We start from the raw sequence: 13,691 nt of genomic DNA, 5'->3' as shown, positions 1-13,691 counted from the left end.
GCTGACAACTCTCTCTCATGTCACTTTCAACCTCTGGTGCCGCCGATTGTAGGCGCCTTTCAAGGTATTTGGCGGTAAGTATCCTCCAAAAAGGCCGTGTCTGTTCCCGTTGGTCCTCAAATGGCCACATCGGACAAAATGGCCCCGAAAATTCGGATCCGAATATGCAATAAAAGTAAGACGCGCAGGTGGCAAGAGGGCACCTGACCAAATACGGTACAGGGGCATTTTTGGTTCGGTATCTGAGCAAGGCTCGCGTGAGTTGGCGGTTATCTTGTTGGGGCTATTGAATGCTTTGACAGGTCGCTCCTCGTGTTTGTTTTATGTGCTGTCAGCGTGTTGGTGTCAGGGGGTCTGAGTGGTAATATGTTGGCGCGTCTTTCTCGTCGTCCAACTGATGCGTATCATCAAGCGCTAGAAAAAGTGCCATGCCTGATGATGTCGGGTTCTGAAGAGTTCTTCCAGCTTTCCTTTGCCCTCTCAGTCGTATTAACGCCCAGAACAAAGGCTGCAGGAACACGAAGTGGCGGTGAGTATTTTCTATGTCCTATGTTTCCAAGGAACCACGCCGAAACCACACAGCTCTGACGCCATACCTTTCTCAATAGCCGCCGCATGTTAGATACCGACTGAGATCATCAAGTATGAATCCGCACGAAGGTCGAAATATTGAATACCCGACTACGGATTTATGTGGATAGAACAATGGAAGAAGGTACCAGCATCGGCGAACATGAGAAAACCATCAGTCTACATTCATTTACGTTTTGCTATCCTGTGGAATAAACCATGACAACATGAATAAAAAGTATAAGAAATGTTCTTATTAACACAGGCTGACCGTGATTCTACTCATTATTCTGCCGCTGTAGCAGCACGTAGCGGCATCTATTCTTTTCCATGCAGATGAGAAAGCATGCACATTTCCCAACCCCTTACAAAAACAAAAACGTCTGTATTTTATAAAACTGCTCATACCACTCAGCAGTCACAAGTCTGGACAATCCCGGGCCCAGCAGATGCAAGAGAAACATTTGGAAGGAGAGAGTTGACAGAGTCCCAACCGTACCAAGCTTCCATGGTTCTGTCGGGGCTATGAATGACGTTGTTAGCAGGCGCTGTCACTATTGTCTCGAAAGAAGATGAATCCCCTTACCTAATCAGAGTGGCCACAGCAGAATCAGTCTTCTCATCGTATCCCCAAGAGAAGTACCAGTCACCTTCCTGGCACTGCTCAGTAGACCAGCTTGCAAACATGGGCTCAACGTCCTCGTCAAGGTCGACCTTGATGTGACATGGGATGGGTTCCTGGTATTCGGGGAGAACCTCAATTTGAAACCCAATCACGACGGCGTTGGGCCCGTACGAGACAGCTGTGACGCGGTTAGTATATTATGGGACAACGTTGGAGCTTTGAACATGCAGAAACACACCTCTTGTAACATTGTGGAGGCTCCATGTGACAGGAATCTCTGGAACCGTGGGCAAACCATCACTGTAGATAGGACTACTGGTGACTGGTCTCACAGAGATGTCATCGCTGTCATTGTCATCGCCACCTCCTTGGACACTCCCAAGTTGTTCTGGAATGGCATCTTGGACGGTCTCAAGAGGAGAGTCTGTCGCATTCGCAGATACAGAGACCGTAACATTGGCAGGCAAACCAGAAAGTGTATCAACGGCGTCTGTCTCTTGGGCGGAAGAAATGTCTTCGGGGTTGGTTTTGTCTTGGGATGTAAAATCATTGCCGTTGGAGACATCGGTCATGCCACTGTCATGGAGAACGGCATCCTGGATGGTTGTATCAATGGGCACGCCCGGGTCGGAACCATCGCTGCTGGGATTAATGCCGGTTGGCTCAGTAGTAATCTGGGTATCGACAGGAGAAACACCAGCGTCTTCGATGGCATAGACCTGCGAAGCACCGTTCTCGTATAGTGGATACATTTCTGGAGCATTGGATACATGGTCCTCAACATTAGCAGATTCCCCGGACGAATCAGTCGTGGCAATACCAAGATCGGCAATGTCCGGGACTTCGTCGCGTGTGTGAATTTGCGGGAGAATGATCGCTTCAGACACTGCAGATGGAACAACAACGTAGGCGGGGGAACGATGGGTTGAAGAAAAGCTGCCATCCACCAGTTCACTGTCTGGGATGTCAAAGTATCCGCGGCGGTTGTTGCTCGCGTCGTCAACGGTGAAGACCATGTAGCCGTTGTCGCTCCAGCTGGCTCCACAGCGGTAGTTGTTCATCTCTTCGCAGGGAACATCAATGAAGGGACTTCTGACGGCGCCCTTGTCGTCCTCTCCGTGTATGACAAAATGGCAGAAAGACGGGGCCGTGGGCGGGCCAGCTGAGGACTCTTGCGCGATGGTGAAGCCGTAGACACACATGTTGTCATCATTGGAACAGTCCCAATGGAAGCCCCGGATTGTCCATTCAGCAAAGCCATCCCTCTTGGCTAAGGGTGCGGCCTGGACACCACTCTATAGCTGCCCAAGGACGAGGGCCACTGGCAGGAGGCGAGAAAGCATGGCGATAGTGATCAAATGAAGATGGCCGTGAGGTAAAGTTGCAGATGCTGACGGTAGTGTAAACGTTCATGTGCTTCAAGAAGAATGGACAAGCAATATAAAGATTGGGAAAGCGGCGTGAGGGATAAAGTGAACATGTTACTTGAAGATGCAAAGGCCAAAGTTCCAAGTTCAAGGGGCAGAGTTAGATCCATGTTTTTTGTTTATTTTGACAATCCGAGCCGCCCAGTGATCATCTTTAAGGGTTTCCACAAGGAAAGAGTGCTTTTCTGCTCTTATTTCTCCTTACGGAAAGGAACTGCAGCTATTTATCGTGGTTTCCTCCTGCTATTATTCCAATGACCGCCTCTCCAGATGGTGCGACCTCAAAAGTCGCTGCTTCCAAGATAGGAATTTTTTATCTCTATCTCAAGACCCATCAACCTGATTCTTCTGGGCAACTCATACGCGCGAAAGTTTTTCGTCTTGCCTCCATAGGATGGCAACGATGTAAAGCTCCTTCCCACCGTCCTTGGAGTTGGTCTGGAGGGGGAAAGTCCACATCCACAGACCCCTTTCCAATTCTAGAAAAGAACTAAATATGGAGGGAAAGAACTTGACTAATGGCGTGATCAAATCGAGAAGCGCGTTCGTCCTTCCCATGTTGCAAAACATATGCTTCGCGCTTTCTTTTTTTGTAAATTAGGCACGGGACTCCTGAGAATACGCGCGGGAATATGTCTGTGTCGCATTGGATGCCACCTTCCATTCAAGCAGAGAACGACTTTCCATCTCCGGAATATGGTCGCTCGCTGCAAGGAAAGAGCATCCCATCACAGAACTGGTCACATCTGGGTCGACCTTAGCGTCCTTGCGCGGCAATTCCACCTGTAAACATCGACCACGACTGGGAAGGTGCGACGGAAGAGGCAGCACAGCAACTCTTCAAGGAAAGAGCCATATTTTTCGACTCGAACACATTGGGCCGTCACCCAGATTGAATTTCCGTTTCCTGATCACCGCATGCTTCATCTGCGGAGTATGTCGTCTGCCTTGCCCATGTCCATATTGTGGGCAGCTTCAACATCAAAAGGACCCTCAGAAGAAGCCACAATGCCGCCTTCATCCCACCGAAAGAATTTGGAGGGCGGTAAGATCCCTGTCAACTGGCCCGGTCTCTCTTGAGTGGTGTTATTGATTGGTTGAATGAACAACCATCCACCCTGGTCGCATTAATGGGCCGGCGTCTAAACTGCACATATGGACTGTTTCTCTACTTGGTAGACACGACAGACACAGGCCAAAGACAAGCAAATAACACTCAGGACAAAACCAAACAAAAGGAGCGCCGCACACACACTCCTCCCTGTCTCTTGCAAAAAAAGCAATCTTGTGGATCGCGTCGACATCCTACGGGCGACCAATGGCGAGTAGATCAGAAAGAGGATGACCCACTCCTGTTGGCCACAGACCAATCATGGGACCGCCTTGCAGCCTTAACTCTGGGAGGATGAGATGCCCTCCATCTTTTCTGTCGATAGATGGGTGACACAGGCGCCTACGGACTACACCAGTGCATACCGGCAGGAGAGAGATGGCTCTTCTGCTGTGAGTTTTCCAGCAGGCAAAGCTCTTTTCGAACTTTCATGTGGCTGGGCGACCAGGATGCTGCAGGTTTTTCCGCGGCCTGTTGGTCGGACTCTCCACTTATTTGCAGGTGCTTCAATGCCCGTCGGGCGTGCGAAGCTACATTTGTTGATGGGCACATCATGACAGCCTTGGTGCTCAAGCGCCGCTGCTCTTTGCAGCTGAGTATTGCTGGAGGAAGTTCGCAATGACCGAAGAAAAAGGAGCGATCGCCTCCTACTTGGTTAAACTTGATTTTCAATGTTTCTCTCTCTTCTGATATATGTTTGTTTCCTTTAATCTCGAAACATTTTTGGAGTATTTCTCGTCAACCTCTGTGTACAGCATTAATCTCGTCTTTGAACAGTTCCTGTCTTTTCTTTTCTTTTCATTCCCCTTGGCATGAATTGGCTGCTGTCATGATTCTATTCCTGCTTTGCTGAGTTCATTTGCCGCCTCGGCCTCGTCGTCATACTTTTTTCGCTACTTTCTCCTTCTCATTATCTCCTATTTTACGATACAAACACAAGTCGATCTCTTTTGCTAAAGACACGTCTTGAATTTCTAAGTGCCTTCAACATGAAGCCGTCATCTACTCCATCAAGGGCATTGGGCCTGTTTTCAGCCATCGCTGTTCTGTTCACGGGCACCTCCAGCGCCCTCCGGGTCACGCCTGGATCCGCGTGTGCTTCATATTGCCTCGATAATGGGGACAACAACGGCCAGTCCGCCAACTCGACGACAACCCCTTCTGACATTGTTTGCAACGATACCGATTACTGGTCCACGACGGTCGGAACCAGGTACAGAAACTGCCTTACATGCCTCCAGAACAGTACGGCTGTTAATGGATTACAAAGCGACGTGGAATGGTACTTGTGTAAGTCATTATTCTCTGCTATTCTCGAAACAGAAAAGAACAGTCACTCATTTTAAACACTAGACAACGTCCGCTATGCCGTCGACGTATGCCTTTTCTCATCGCCGGGCCCAAGCTCCTCCAACTCCTCAACATCTTCACCATGTGTTCTGTCAGGCAACTGTCCTTCACTGCAGAAAGCACTGGATACCGGAAACGTGAACCCGAGCAACGAGACACAGTACCAGTATTGTACCGCGGACGGCGGTGTATTCGGAGGGACGACTCTGAGCAACTGCGCCCAGTGCTTGCAAACCAACTCGGAGCAGACATACCTCTCAAACTGTACGTACTTACCGTTGCCCTGGTCTCTCTTTCTGATCTTTAATACTAAAATCCTTTTCAGTCTTGACGGCCCTCTCCGCAGGCTGTAAGCAGAAGCCTCCCCAAGGTGATCTTTTGGGACTTAATGGAACCTTATTTTCCACGACGGCCATGACCATCGTTACTCCGTCTTGGAACCAGACCAGTCCTGGCCAAGCTACATCGGTCACAAAGTTGACGACGGGAACGATTGTCGGCATTGTGGTCGCTGGTGCGCTTCTTCTGCTTAGCGCTGCAGTCCTGTTTTTCCTTCATTGGAGAAAGCAACGGGTTGCTAAAATGGAACCATTTTATGACGACCGGTATGGCAGTGACCAATTTCGTCCCGTCAAGAGCATCTCATCGTCGTTCAGCGGAGGCACTGCGCCCATGTATACAACTGACTACAAGTCGCCTCCGGCGGACCGGCGCAACTTCGAGCTGTATGACAAAATTAAGACGCAACACGTGGTCATCCCCGAAAGAAAACCCTATGAACCTGGAACTGCGGGACAGAGAACGGCAGCACTTTGGGGCCGCGACACACCCGTTCCAACTCGCCAACAGTTGCTCTCGCCAAAGACAGCCAACACATCCATGTCTCAGCACACTGCCGGTGGTGATGTAAACGGGCCGTTGGATGGCATGCCCACCCACCCGGCTTTCATCCCGCGAGCATTTACGCGTGCAAGCCGCAATCCCATGGCCCAGCCGGAGCCAAAGCATGGTGTAAAGGCGAGCAAGCCGGACACCTATGCTCTTCAGCGCTACTTGGATACAGTCGAAGACTTGTCAAAGGTGGATGTTGAGACGTTGCTCTCGGAGCCTCCTGCTGCAAATGCGCAAAACACACGCACTACAACTGTCACTGTGACGTCCAACCCGTTTGCAACCCCCGAGGCGACACCGATGCGCGTTCCCCCGCCGCCGCCAGGCCCACCACCGCAGTCAAAGCCGAAGGCGAACTCCAGCTCTAAGCTGACACCATCGCTCGCGACACCGCCTTCATTGAGTCGCATTCGCAGTCCGAAGATGTACATCCCACCGCCCCTGAACATCACCCCGGCCAGGCCCAAGGCACAGCGTGTGGATTCGGATTCGGACGAGCCCAAGTAAGGCGGGAAAAGGGGCATTGGAAAGCGGATTTACTGTCATTTTTTTTGTTTGTACTTGTTTTGGGCCGGCTTAATTGTTTGCTTGTATTTTATTTACTCTGATGGGATTGCCACGGCAGGCTGTTCTCTGGATCTGGGCGTTTCAAGGGGTTTTGGATATGGATACGCATTTAATGAACATCAATGGGTATACTGGTGCTTTGGCTTTGCATGTCCCTTACTAGCAAGGGCAGGAACTTTGCAAACGGGCTGGCACACTGAATATCACTAAACATCTTTGTAACAAATTGTATCGAATAATTCGAATATCATTATTGAAGAAAGAAGCAACAAAAAGGCTGGACACGCTGACTGATAGTACAGAAGGGATGTATGAGAGGTTTAAAGTGGCATTTGAATTGGACCAATACAATATTCACACCATCTGGTAAAAAAGATCGTCCTCCGAGTCTTTAACTCTAGTCACCGCCGAGGCGGTTGCCCTTGCCGCGTGTCTTCCACGCATCCGGCAGAGGGCCACCCGTGGATGCACCAGTGCCGCTCCCCGACTCGGTAGGTGGACGGAAGGAATGGCCGAAGCCGTGGTCCTCCACACGGCCCGGCGTGGGGACAAGGCGCGACATGAAGGCCGGCGTGGGTAGCAGGTTGGAGCCGCCGCCAAACTCGGGCCATAGACGGGTCAAGAAGTCGTACAGATGCGCGGCGACGAGGCCGCACAGCTGCAACAGCGCAACCTGGGGCCCTGCGACGAGCAGCGACACCAGCATCATGCTGTAGGGCACGAGCTGCGCGGGGATGGTGATGAAAAAGAAGTTGGCCTTTTGGCCGCGCTGGTCCTGGGTGCAGGTGTAGGCGAGGCCCAAAATAAGACCCTGGAGATGGAAGCCCGAGTTGAGGCCAGCCAGGTAGTCGAAGAGCTGCGCTTGTTAGTCGAAACTGGCCAACGCCAAAGGACACGAGCAGACGAAGCAAAACGTAAAAAACGATAAATAACGTGAAAAAAAAACCCAGTTGGTGTTGGTATGTAGGGCGCTAAAAAAACCACCCGGGGGCCATGGGACGGCCCCGCGAGTCATCCATAAGACATCCCACCCATGTCCAGAGCCCCGGACCAACCCTCTTATATATATGCGAATGACGGGCCGACCAAAGCTCTGGGGGTACTCTCCCTCATTTCCAGGAACCGTGATAGTAGTGGGGTCAAAATGTAGCACTATCCGGGCAGATATATGAGGTGCACAATGTGCAGAGGGAAGGGAAATACAAATGCAGAGGGGCACAGGGAGATATCCGAGGCGGTAAACGTACCAACACAGCGACCCCGATAAAGGCCATGTACCAGATCAAGTCCTCACGCCGCGAGAAGCGCGCATTCCCGACCTCCAGCTGCGAGAGGTAGGAATAGAGGAAGTACGGGTCCAGCAGGATCGACAGACCCGGCAACGTGACCATGTAGGTGGTCACAATCCGCCATGGTTCCGGGAACAGCTTGAACACGGCCAAGGGGTGGAAGTACAACCAGCGGCCTGGAAGAAAGCCGAGGTGGACGGTGACGGAGGTAGCGAGGACGGCCGTAGCGACAGTTCTACGAGACGCGGAATGTCAGCAACGGAAGCTTGATTTGATACGAACAAGCGGCGATCCAAGCAGGAGAGGACGGCGAAACCTACCTGGCCACTGGGGGCGTCCGCCAGTATGCGTCCTTCAACTCATCCATTGCGTCGTAGCGGTATTTCGACCCGACGGCAATGTGTAGAGGATGTGATTTGGGCTGATGGAGAGAAGAGAGGTTGCGTAAAGAAATGGGTCGATCACGAAAAGACACGGACGAGTTTTTGGCAATCCAGTTTAGTTTCGAAATGGGGAGAGAAGTGGACGTGGCAGGAAAACGAAACTTGGTCTAGTTCATCGAGGGCAGAAGAACCCCGAGCCAGCAGCAGGCTGCCGTGATGACGATGCTGTCATTCTTGGGGGGAAGAATTGAAGGGGAAGGGGAGGGGGAGAGTGAGAAGCTGCCGAACGGGAATCGTCCGACAAATTAATCTCGGCCGCGGAGGGAAAGAGGGACCAAGAGAGTGTGTTCTGTAAATGTGTTCTTTTTCTTCCAGGCAGGGGCAAAGAGAGGAAGGAACGAGGGAAGCACACCGAATGCGCCGCAGTGCTTTATAATTTTTTTTAGCGGGTAACTTGCAGCGACCCACAGGGGCAGTTGAGCCACAGTATCATCTCCTTGGCTGTGGCTGGGCTTACGCGATGCTGATTGGCTGGACGGCGACCAAAATTTGGGAGCTATGGAAAAAAAAGCGTCAATGGAGAGCCATTGTGAGGGCATCGCGAGACCACCCGCATCGGCGACACTGCTGCGTTTCAAGCCACCCACGGGCCCGATTTCGACGCCAGGGTATCCAGGCAACCACACCACTATACATTGCCGATATATAGTTGTCATACAACCCTAACTCCCGCTCTCCCCTCACAACGACCACAATGGGGGCGGTCGTGAACGGCTCGAGGCGGCTGCTCACACGGTCCTCGACGAGCCTCGCCCTCCTCCCGGCCCGGCCAAGGTCGACCACGGTCGCGGGCCTGACTGCGGCACACCTCTCTGCGACTCCCACCTCCTCCTACGCCTCCGCCTTCTTCTCCACAACCGCCGTCCAGGCCAAGGGCCCCGTGCAGCACATCCGCAGCGGCAAGCAGGTCCAGAATGTCCGCAAGAAGAGACAGGTGGCGCACAGCGGCAAGCCTATCCTGCCCGGCGAGCGCAAGGCATACCGGAAGCGGATTGTGCTGAGCAACAGCAATGCGCTCGAGGTGCACGGTCTGGAGGAGCTGACGGCGGAACACCTGGTGCCGTCGTCTTCATCGTCATCATCATCATCAGAATCAATAGAGGAAGTCCAAAATGCCAACACGGGCCGCATGCTGGCGCTCCCCGACACCGTTGTCGACAAGCTGCGCGCCATTGAGGCGTTCAAGGCGACGCAAAACTTCCACCTGTTCCGGCGGCCGAGTCTGTTGCTCCGCAGCGAGGCGGCCGCGCTGGCCGACCGGCTGCAGCGCGACGTGGCCGGCAACAAGCAGACGGTCCGGCTTGTGATTGACGGCGAGCGCATCACCGGCAAGTCAACGCTGCTGATGCAGGCCGCCGCGCAGGGCTTCCTCAACGGCTGGCTGGTTGTCAGCATCCCCGAGGCCCAGGAGCTGACGACGGCGTGCACCGAGTACGCGCCCGTGCCCAACACGAGCCCGCTGCAGTTCACGCAGCCCAACTACACGCTGCGTCTGCTGCAGGCCGTGCTCGCCGCCAACGGCGACCTGCTCACCAAGTACACCACGTCGCGCGCCTACGACGACCTCGTCAACCCCGTGGCCGCCGGCAGCACCCTGCACGACCTGGTGTCGGCCGCCAAGGAGCCCGACCACGCCTGGCCCGTCTTCCAGGCCCTGTGGGCCGAGCTGTGCGACCCGAGCACCACCACGCTGCCGCGCCCGCCCGTCCTGTTTACGCTCGACGGCCTCGCCCACATTATGCGCGTCAGCGACTACCGCGCGCCCAACTTTGAGCGGATCCACTCACATGATCTGCTGCTCGTGCGCGCCTTCGTCGACGCCCTCGGCGGCGCCACCCCGTTCCCCCACGGCGCGGCCATTTTGGCGGCCACGACGCGCAACAACGCGCCGCTCAACCCGACCATGGACTTGGCCATCCGGCAGCGGCTGGCCGAGCAGAGCAAGGCGGACGACATCCCGCAGCCGGAGCCGTTCTTCCGCCACTACGACGACCGCGTGTCGGCCGCGCTGAAGACGGTCGAGGCGCTGGAGCTCAAGGGCCTGAACAGGACCGAGAGCCGCGCGCTGCTCGAGTACTGGGCGGCGAGCGGTGTGCTGCGGGAGCGCGTGGACGAGGGCCAGGTCGCGCAGGCCATGATTCTGTCCGGCAACGGCGTGGTGGGCGAGATGGAGCGGGCGTATCTGCTGAGCCTGCGGGTGTAAGACGTATTGGATTGGAATGGGTGATGTGCTGAGGAAGACGAAAATACAACTGTATCATAGTATATCAAAACAAAAGCAACCTTCATCTTCATGTTTTCCTCGGCATAAAACAAGTGGCATAAGCGGGGGCTGCTAAAAAGCCAATTCTTTGAAATACGTATCATTTGATCCCCCTTTCGCGGTCATCGTCCTTCCCTCCCTCCCCCTGTATATATTTGATTTGCTTCCCAAAACGCCGGGCCTTTTGAAGAAAAAGACAGCAGGACAACACAAAACCTGGACATTACATAAAAGCATTATATGAACAAAAAAAATATGGAAACCAAAAAGACACAGCCACGGTTACTCGTCGTCCTCCATGTCGTCTTCGGCGTCGTTGGACGTGATAAAGACAAGCCGGCTCATGTTACCGGCCGTCTGCCACACGTCGACCGCCGCGTACTCCTCCAGCGCCGTCAGCCACTGGTCCTCCGTGAAGCCCTTGGCAATGACCCGCTCCTTGACGCGGCGCAGGCTCAGCTCCACACCGCGACCACCACGCACCATGTCGTCGTCATCGTCGTCGTCGCCGTCGTCGCTGTCGTTGCGGTCCGGCCGGCACGCGCCCGTGTCCGCCAGCGACTTGACAAAGTTGTAGATGCGGCTGCTGGCGTTGGTGCCACGGCGGCCGGCACCGGGGCCGGCGCCACCGATGATCTCGGCGTTCAGGCTCTCCTTGCTGGCCTCGATGAGCCGCAGCGCCTCGTCGACGTCGTAGCGGTCGACGGCGTCGCTGAACCGCAGACGCGCCAGCGCCTGGGCCAGGCGCACGACACCCAGCAGCGTACGCGGGGTCGTGTGCGTGAACTGCTTGCCGCGCTTCTCGGCGCGTTTTTGCTGGTCGCGCATGCGCACGTACGACTTGACCATGTACTCGGACACCTCCTCGGGCACGACGGGGCGGAACGTGCGCGCGCGGGCCACGTACGCGCGCACCTCGTGCGGCGTGAACACGACCTCGTCGGCCGTGCCAGTGTTGGGGTGGCGGTTGTGCATGTGCACGTAGGCGACGTGCTTGGCCAGCTGGGCGTCGGTCTCGCGCGACGGCGTGTCCAGCAGCAAAAAGATGATGTCGAAACGCGACAGCAGCGCCGCCGGCAGGTTGATGTTCTCGACCGGCGAGATGCGCGGGTTGTAGCGGCCGTAGACCGGGTTGGCCGCCGCCAGGACCGACGTCCGCGCGTTGAGCGTGGTGCTGATGCCCGCCTTGCTGATGCTGATTGTCTGCTGCTCCATGACTTCGTGGATCGCCGTGCGGTCGGTCTCGTCCATCTTGTCGAATTCATCGATGCAGCAAATGCCGTTGTCCGCCAGCACCAGCGCACCGCCCTCGAGCACCATCTCGTCCGTGACCGGGTCGCGCATCACAGCCGCCGTCAGACCGACGCCACTGCTACCACGGCCCGACGTGTAGACACCGCGCGGCGCCACCTTGGAGATGTACTTGAGCAGCTGCGACTTGGCCACACCAGGGTCGCCCATCAGGCAGATGTTGATGTCGCCGCGGATCTTCATGCCGTCGCCCATCTGCTTCGTCACACCACCGACCAGAAGCAGCAGCAGCGCCTTCTTGACGTCCAGGTGGCCGAAAATCTCGGGCGCAATGGACTTGGCCAGGTACTCGTAGACCTGGCCCGACTGCCGGAACTGCTCAATGCGACGCACCAGCTGCGGCTCAATGGCCATCTCCTCGTACGCCTTCTTGTGCTGCACCACGTGGTGCGCCTCCAGGAACGTGTCGGTCAGCAGGCCGGCCCGCATGGCCTTGAAGCCCGTGTAGGGCGTGGGCAAGAAAATGCCGGAAATGTCGACAACGTCGCCTGGGTTGATGCGGCGCACCAAACTGCCGTAGCAGAGCACGGTAAGCGTGCGCGGGATCTGGCCGATGGGCACCTGTTCGGCGAGCTCCTGGACCTTGACCTCCTGGAAGGGCTGGAACTTGGACGCGCGCGACGAGGGGTGCAGCTGGCCGCCAGACTGGTTATCCTTGCAGTCCTTGGACGGGCAGAGCGAGAGCGGCGCGAACTGCTTGTTGTTGACGGGCTGGAAGATTTCGCAGCCACAGCGGTCGCACGTGTATGCGCTGACTTGGGCAATAGGCTTGACGTCGGACACGCGCGTGGCAATGGCGCGGATGGTGATGAGGTGGCCGAGGTCCTCGCCGCGCACCTGGCGCACGGCGACGGGCTTGGTCGGGTGTTCGAGGGTGGAGGTACGAGGCTTGAAAACGAGGGTATAGCGGCGCGTCAGCTCGGCCGGGAACACGTCGTTGAGCATGTCTGGGTCGCCCAGAGCCTCGGCACCGTCGCGCAGCTCGCGGTTGCGCAGTTTGCGGCGAGCCATGAGCACATCGAGGACATCATCCTTGAAACTGTCTGTGTTAAAATGTGGTTTCACTTTTTCTCTTTCTCTCTTCTCTTCCCCTCTTCTCTCTACTCGGCTCCCCCTTCTCAGTATCGCATCAACTTACGAAACATCGGCGCTGGGCTCTGGCAGCAGCTCGTCGACGGCCTGGGACAGGATCTCGACGTAGTGCTTTGTGTTGATCTCGATGGACTGTGTGAGCTTGAGCCCGCTCTGGGTGTCTGCCTCGAACTGTCGGACGTTAGCAAGGTTCCAACGTAGCATCTTTCGCAGTTCGCATCCCCACTCACCATCGACACGTCGTCCAGGTCGACAGTCACCTCGTCGACCTGGCGATCCGCCAGCTTCTGCAGCAGGTCGCGGTACTTGTGCGTTGGCTTGCGCCGCGCGGCCTTCTCCCGTGCACGGCGCTCGGCAGCCTCGTCGGTCTCGTCGACAAACTCGTACTCGTCGCTCAGGTCGTCATCGTCAATGTTGATGTTGCCGAGCGCGTGGGTGATGGCGTGCTCGGGGGTGGTCTTGTAGTTGGTCAGGAAGTCCTTGAAGGCAGCTGAGGGTTTCCTAGTTAGCAGGAAAGTCGGAGAAGAGGCACACCAACATCAAAACCAAGCAAGGACATACCCAGCTGCGCTGTGTAATCAACGACTTTCTTGTAGGTGGGAAGCTTTTCCGCCATGGCTGCGGATGGGCCAGAGGCGCGAGTTGCGGTGCGGGTTGGGGGGCAACGATGTGGAAAACAGAAGCGCTACTCTGGAAATGCGATGCAATGCGAAAAGAAAACAATGTACGCAAGAGTCGAAGGTCGTGATGTC

At 55.4% G+C, this 13,691-nt stretch overlaps 5 protein-coding genes across 5 annotated transcripts; 2 read left to right on the top strand and 3 right to left on the bottom strand.

Moving 5' to 3' along the window:
- Nucleotides 1-981: 981 nt before the first annotated feature.
- On the bottom strand, nt 982-2,397 carry SPSK_04277 (uncharacterized protein; the record flags this gene model as incomplete). Its single annotated transcript, XM_016731088.1, has 3 exons — nt 982-1,093; nt 1,157-1,373; nt 1,434-2,397. 3 exons carry the CDS (start codon nt 2,395-2,397, stop codon nt 982-984), a joined length of 1,293 nt encoding a protein of 430 aa, XP_016586463.1.
- A 2,325-nt stretch (nt 2,398-4,722) lies between these two features.
- Nucleotides 4,723-6,481, top strand: SPSK_04157 (uncharacterized protein; the record flags this gene model as incomplete). The annotated part of the gene is made up of 3 exons (XM_016730968.1): nt 4,723-5,023; nt 5,087-5,347; nt 5,409-6,481. 3 exons carry the CDS (start codon nt 4,723-4,725, stop codon nt 6,479-6,481), a joined length of 1,635 nt encoding a protein of 544 aa, XP_016586462.1.
- A 457-nt stretch (nt 6,482-6,938) lies between these two features.
- SPSK_04334 (Derlin-2/3) lies at nt 6,939-8,197 on the bottom strand (the record flags this gene model as incomplete). Its single annotated transcript, XM_016731142.1, has 3 exons — nt 6,939-7,397; nt 7,789-8,065; nt 8,151-8,197. 3 exons carry the CDS (start codon nt 8,195-8,197, stop codon nt 6,939-6,941), a joined length of 783 nt encoding a protein of 260 aa, XP_016586461.1.
- Nucleotides 8,198-8,967: 770 nt separating this feature from the next.
- Nucleotides 8,968-10,476, top strand: SPSK_04251 (mitochondrial ribosomal protein; the record flags this gene model as incomplete). Its single annotated transcript, XM_016731062.1, has 1 exon — nt 8,968-10,476. The coding sequence occupies one exon, from the start codon at nt 8,968-8,970 to the stop codon at nt 10,474-10,476; it is 1,509 nt and encodes a 502-aa protein (XP_016586460.1).
- Nucleotides 10,477-10,818: 342 nt separating this feature from the next.
- On the bottom strand, nt 10,819-13,555 carry SPSK_03975 (minichromosome maintenance protein 7 (cell division control protein 47); the record flags this gene model as incomplete). Its single annotated transcript, XM_016730790.1, has 4 exons — nt 10,819-12,961; nt 12,986-13,110; nt 13,170-13,429; nt 13,501-13,555. The coding sequence occupies 4 exons, from the start codon at nt 13,553-13,555 to the stop codon at nt 10,819-10,821; spliced, it is 2,583 nt and encodes an 860-aa protein (XP_016586459.1).
- Between the last annotated feature and the right edge of the window lie 136 nt (nt 13,556-13,691).

This window comes from Sporothrix schenckii, assembly GCF_000961545.1.
Source record: "Sporothrix schenckii 1099-18 chromosome Unknown Cont46, whole genome shotgun sequence".
NCBI classification, from domain to species: Eukaryota; Fungi; Ascomycota; class Sordariomycetes; order Ophiostomatales; family Ophiostomataceae; genus Sporothrix; species Sporothrix schenckii.
Note: the sequence above shows the minus strand (reverse complement) of the source record. Positions and strands in the feature narration are given on the sequence as shown.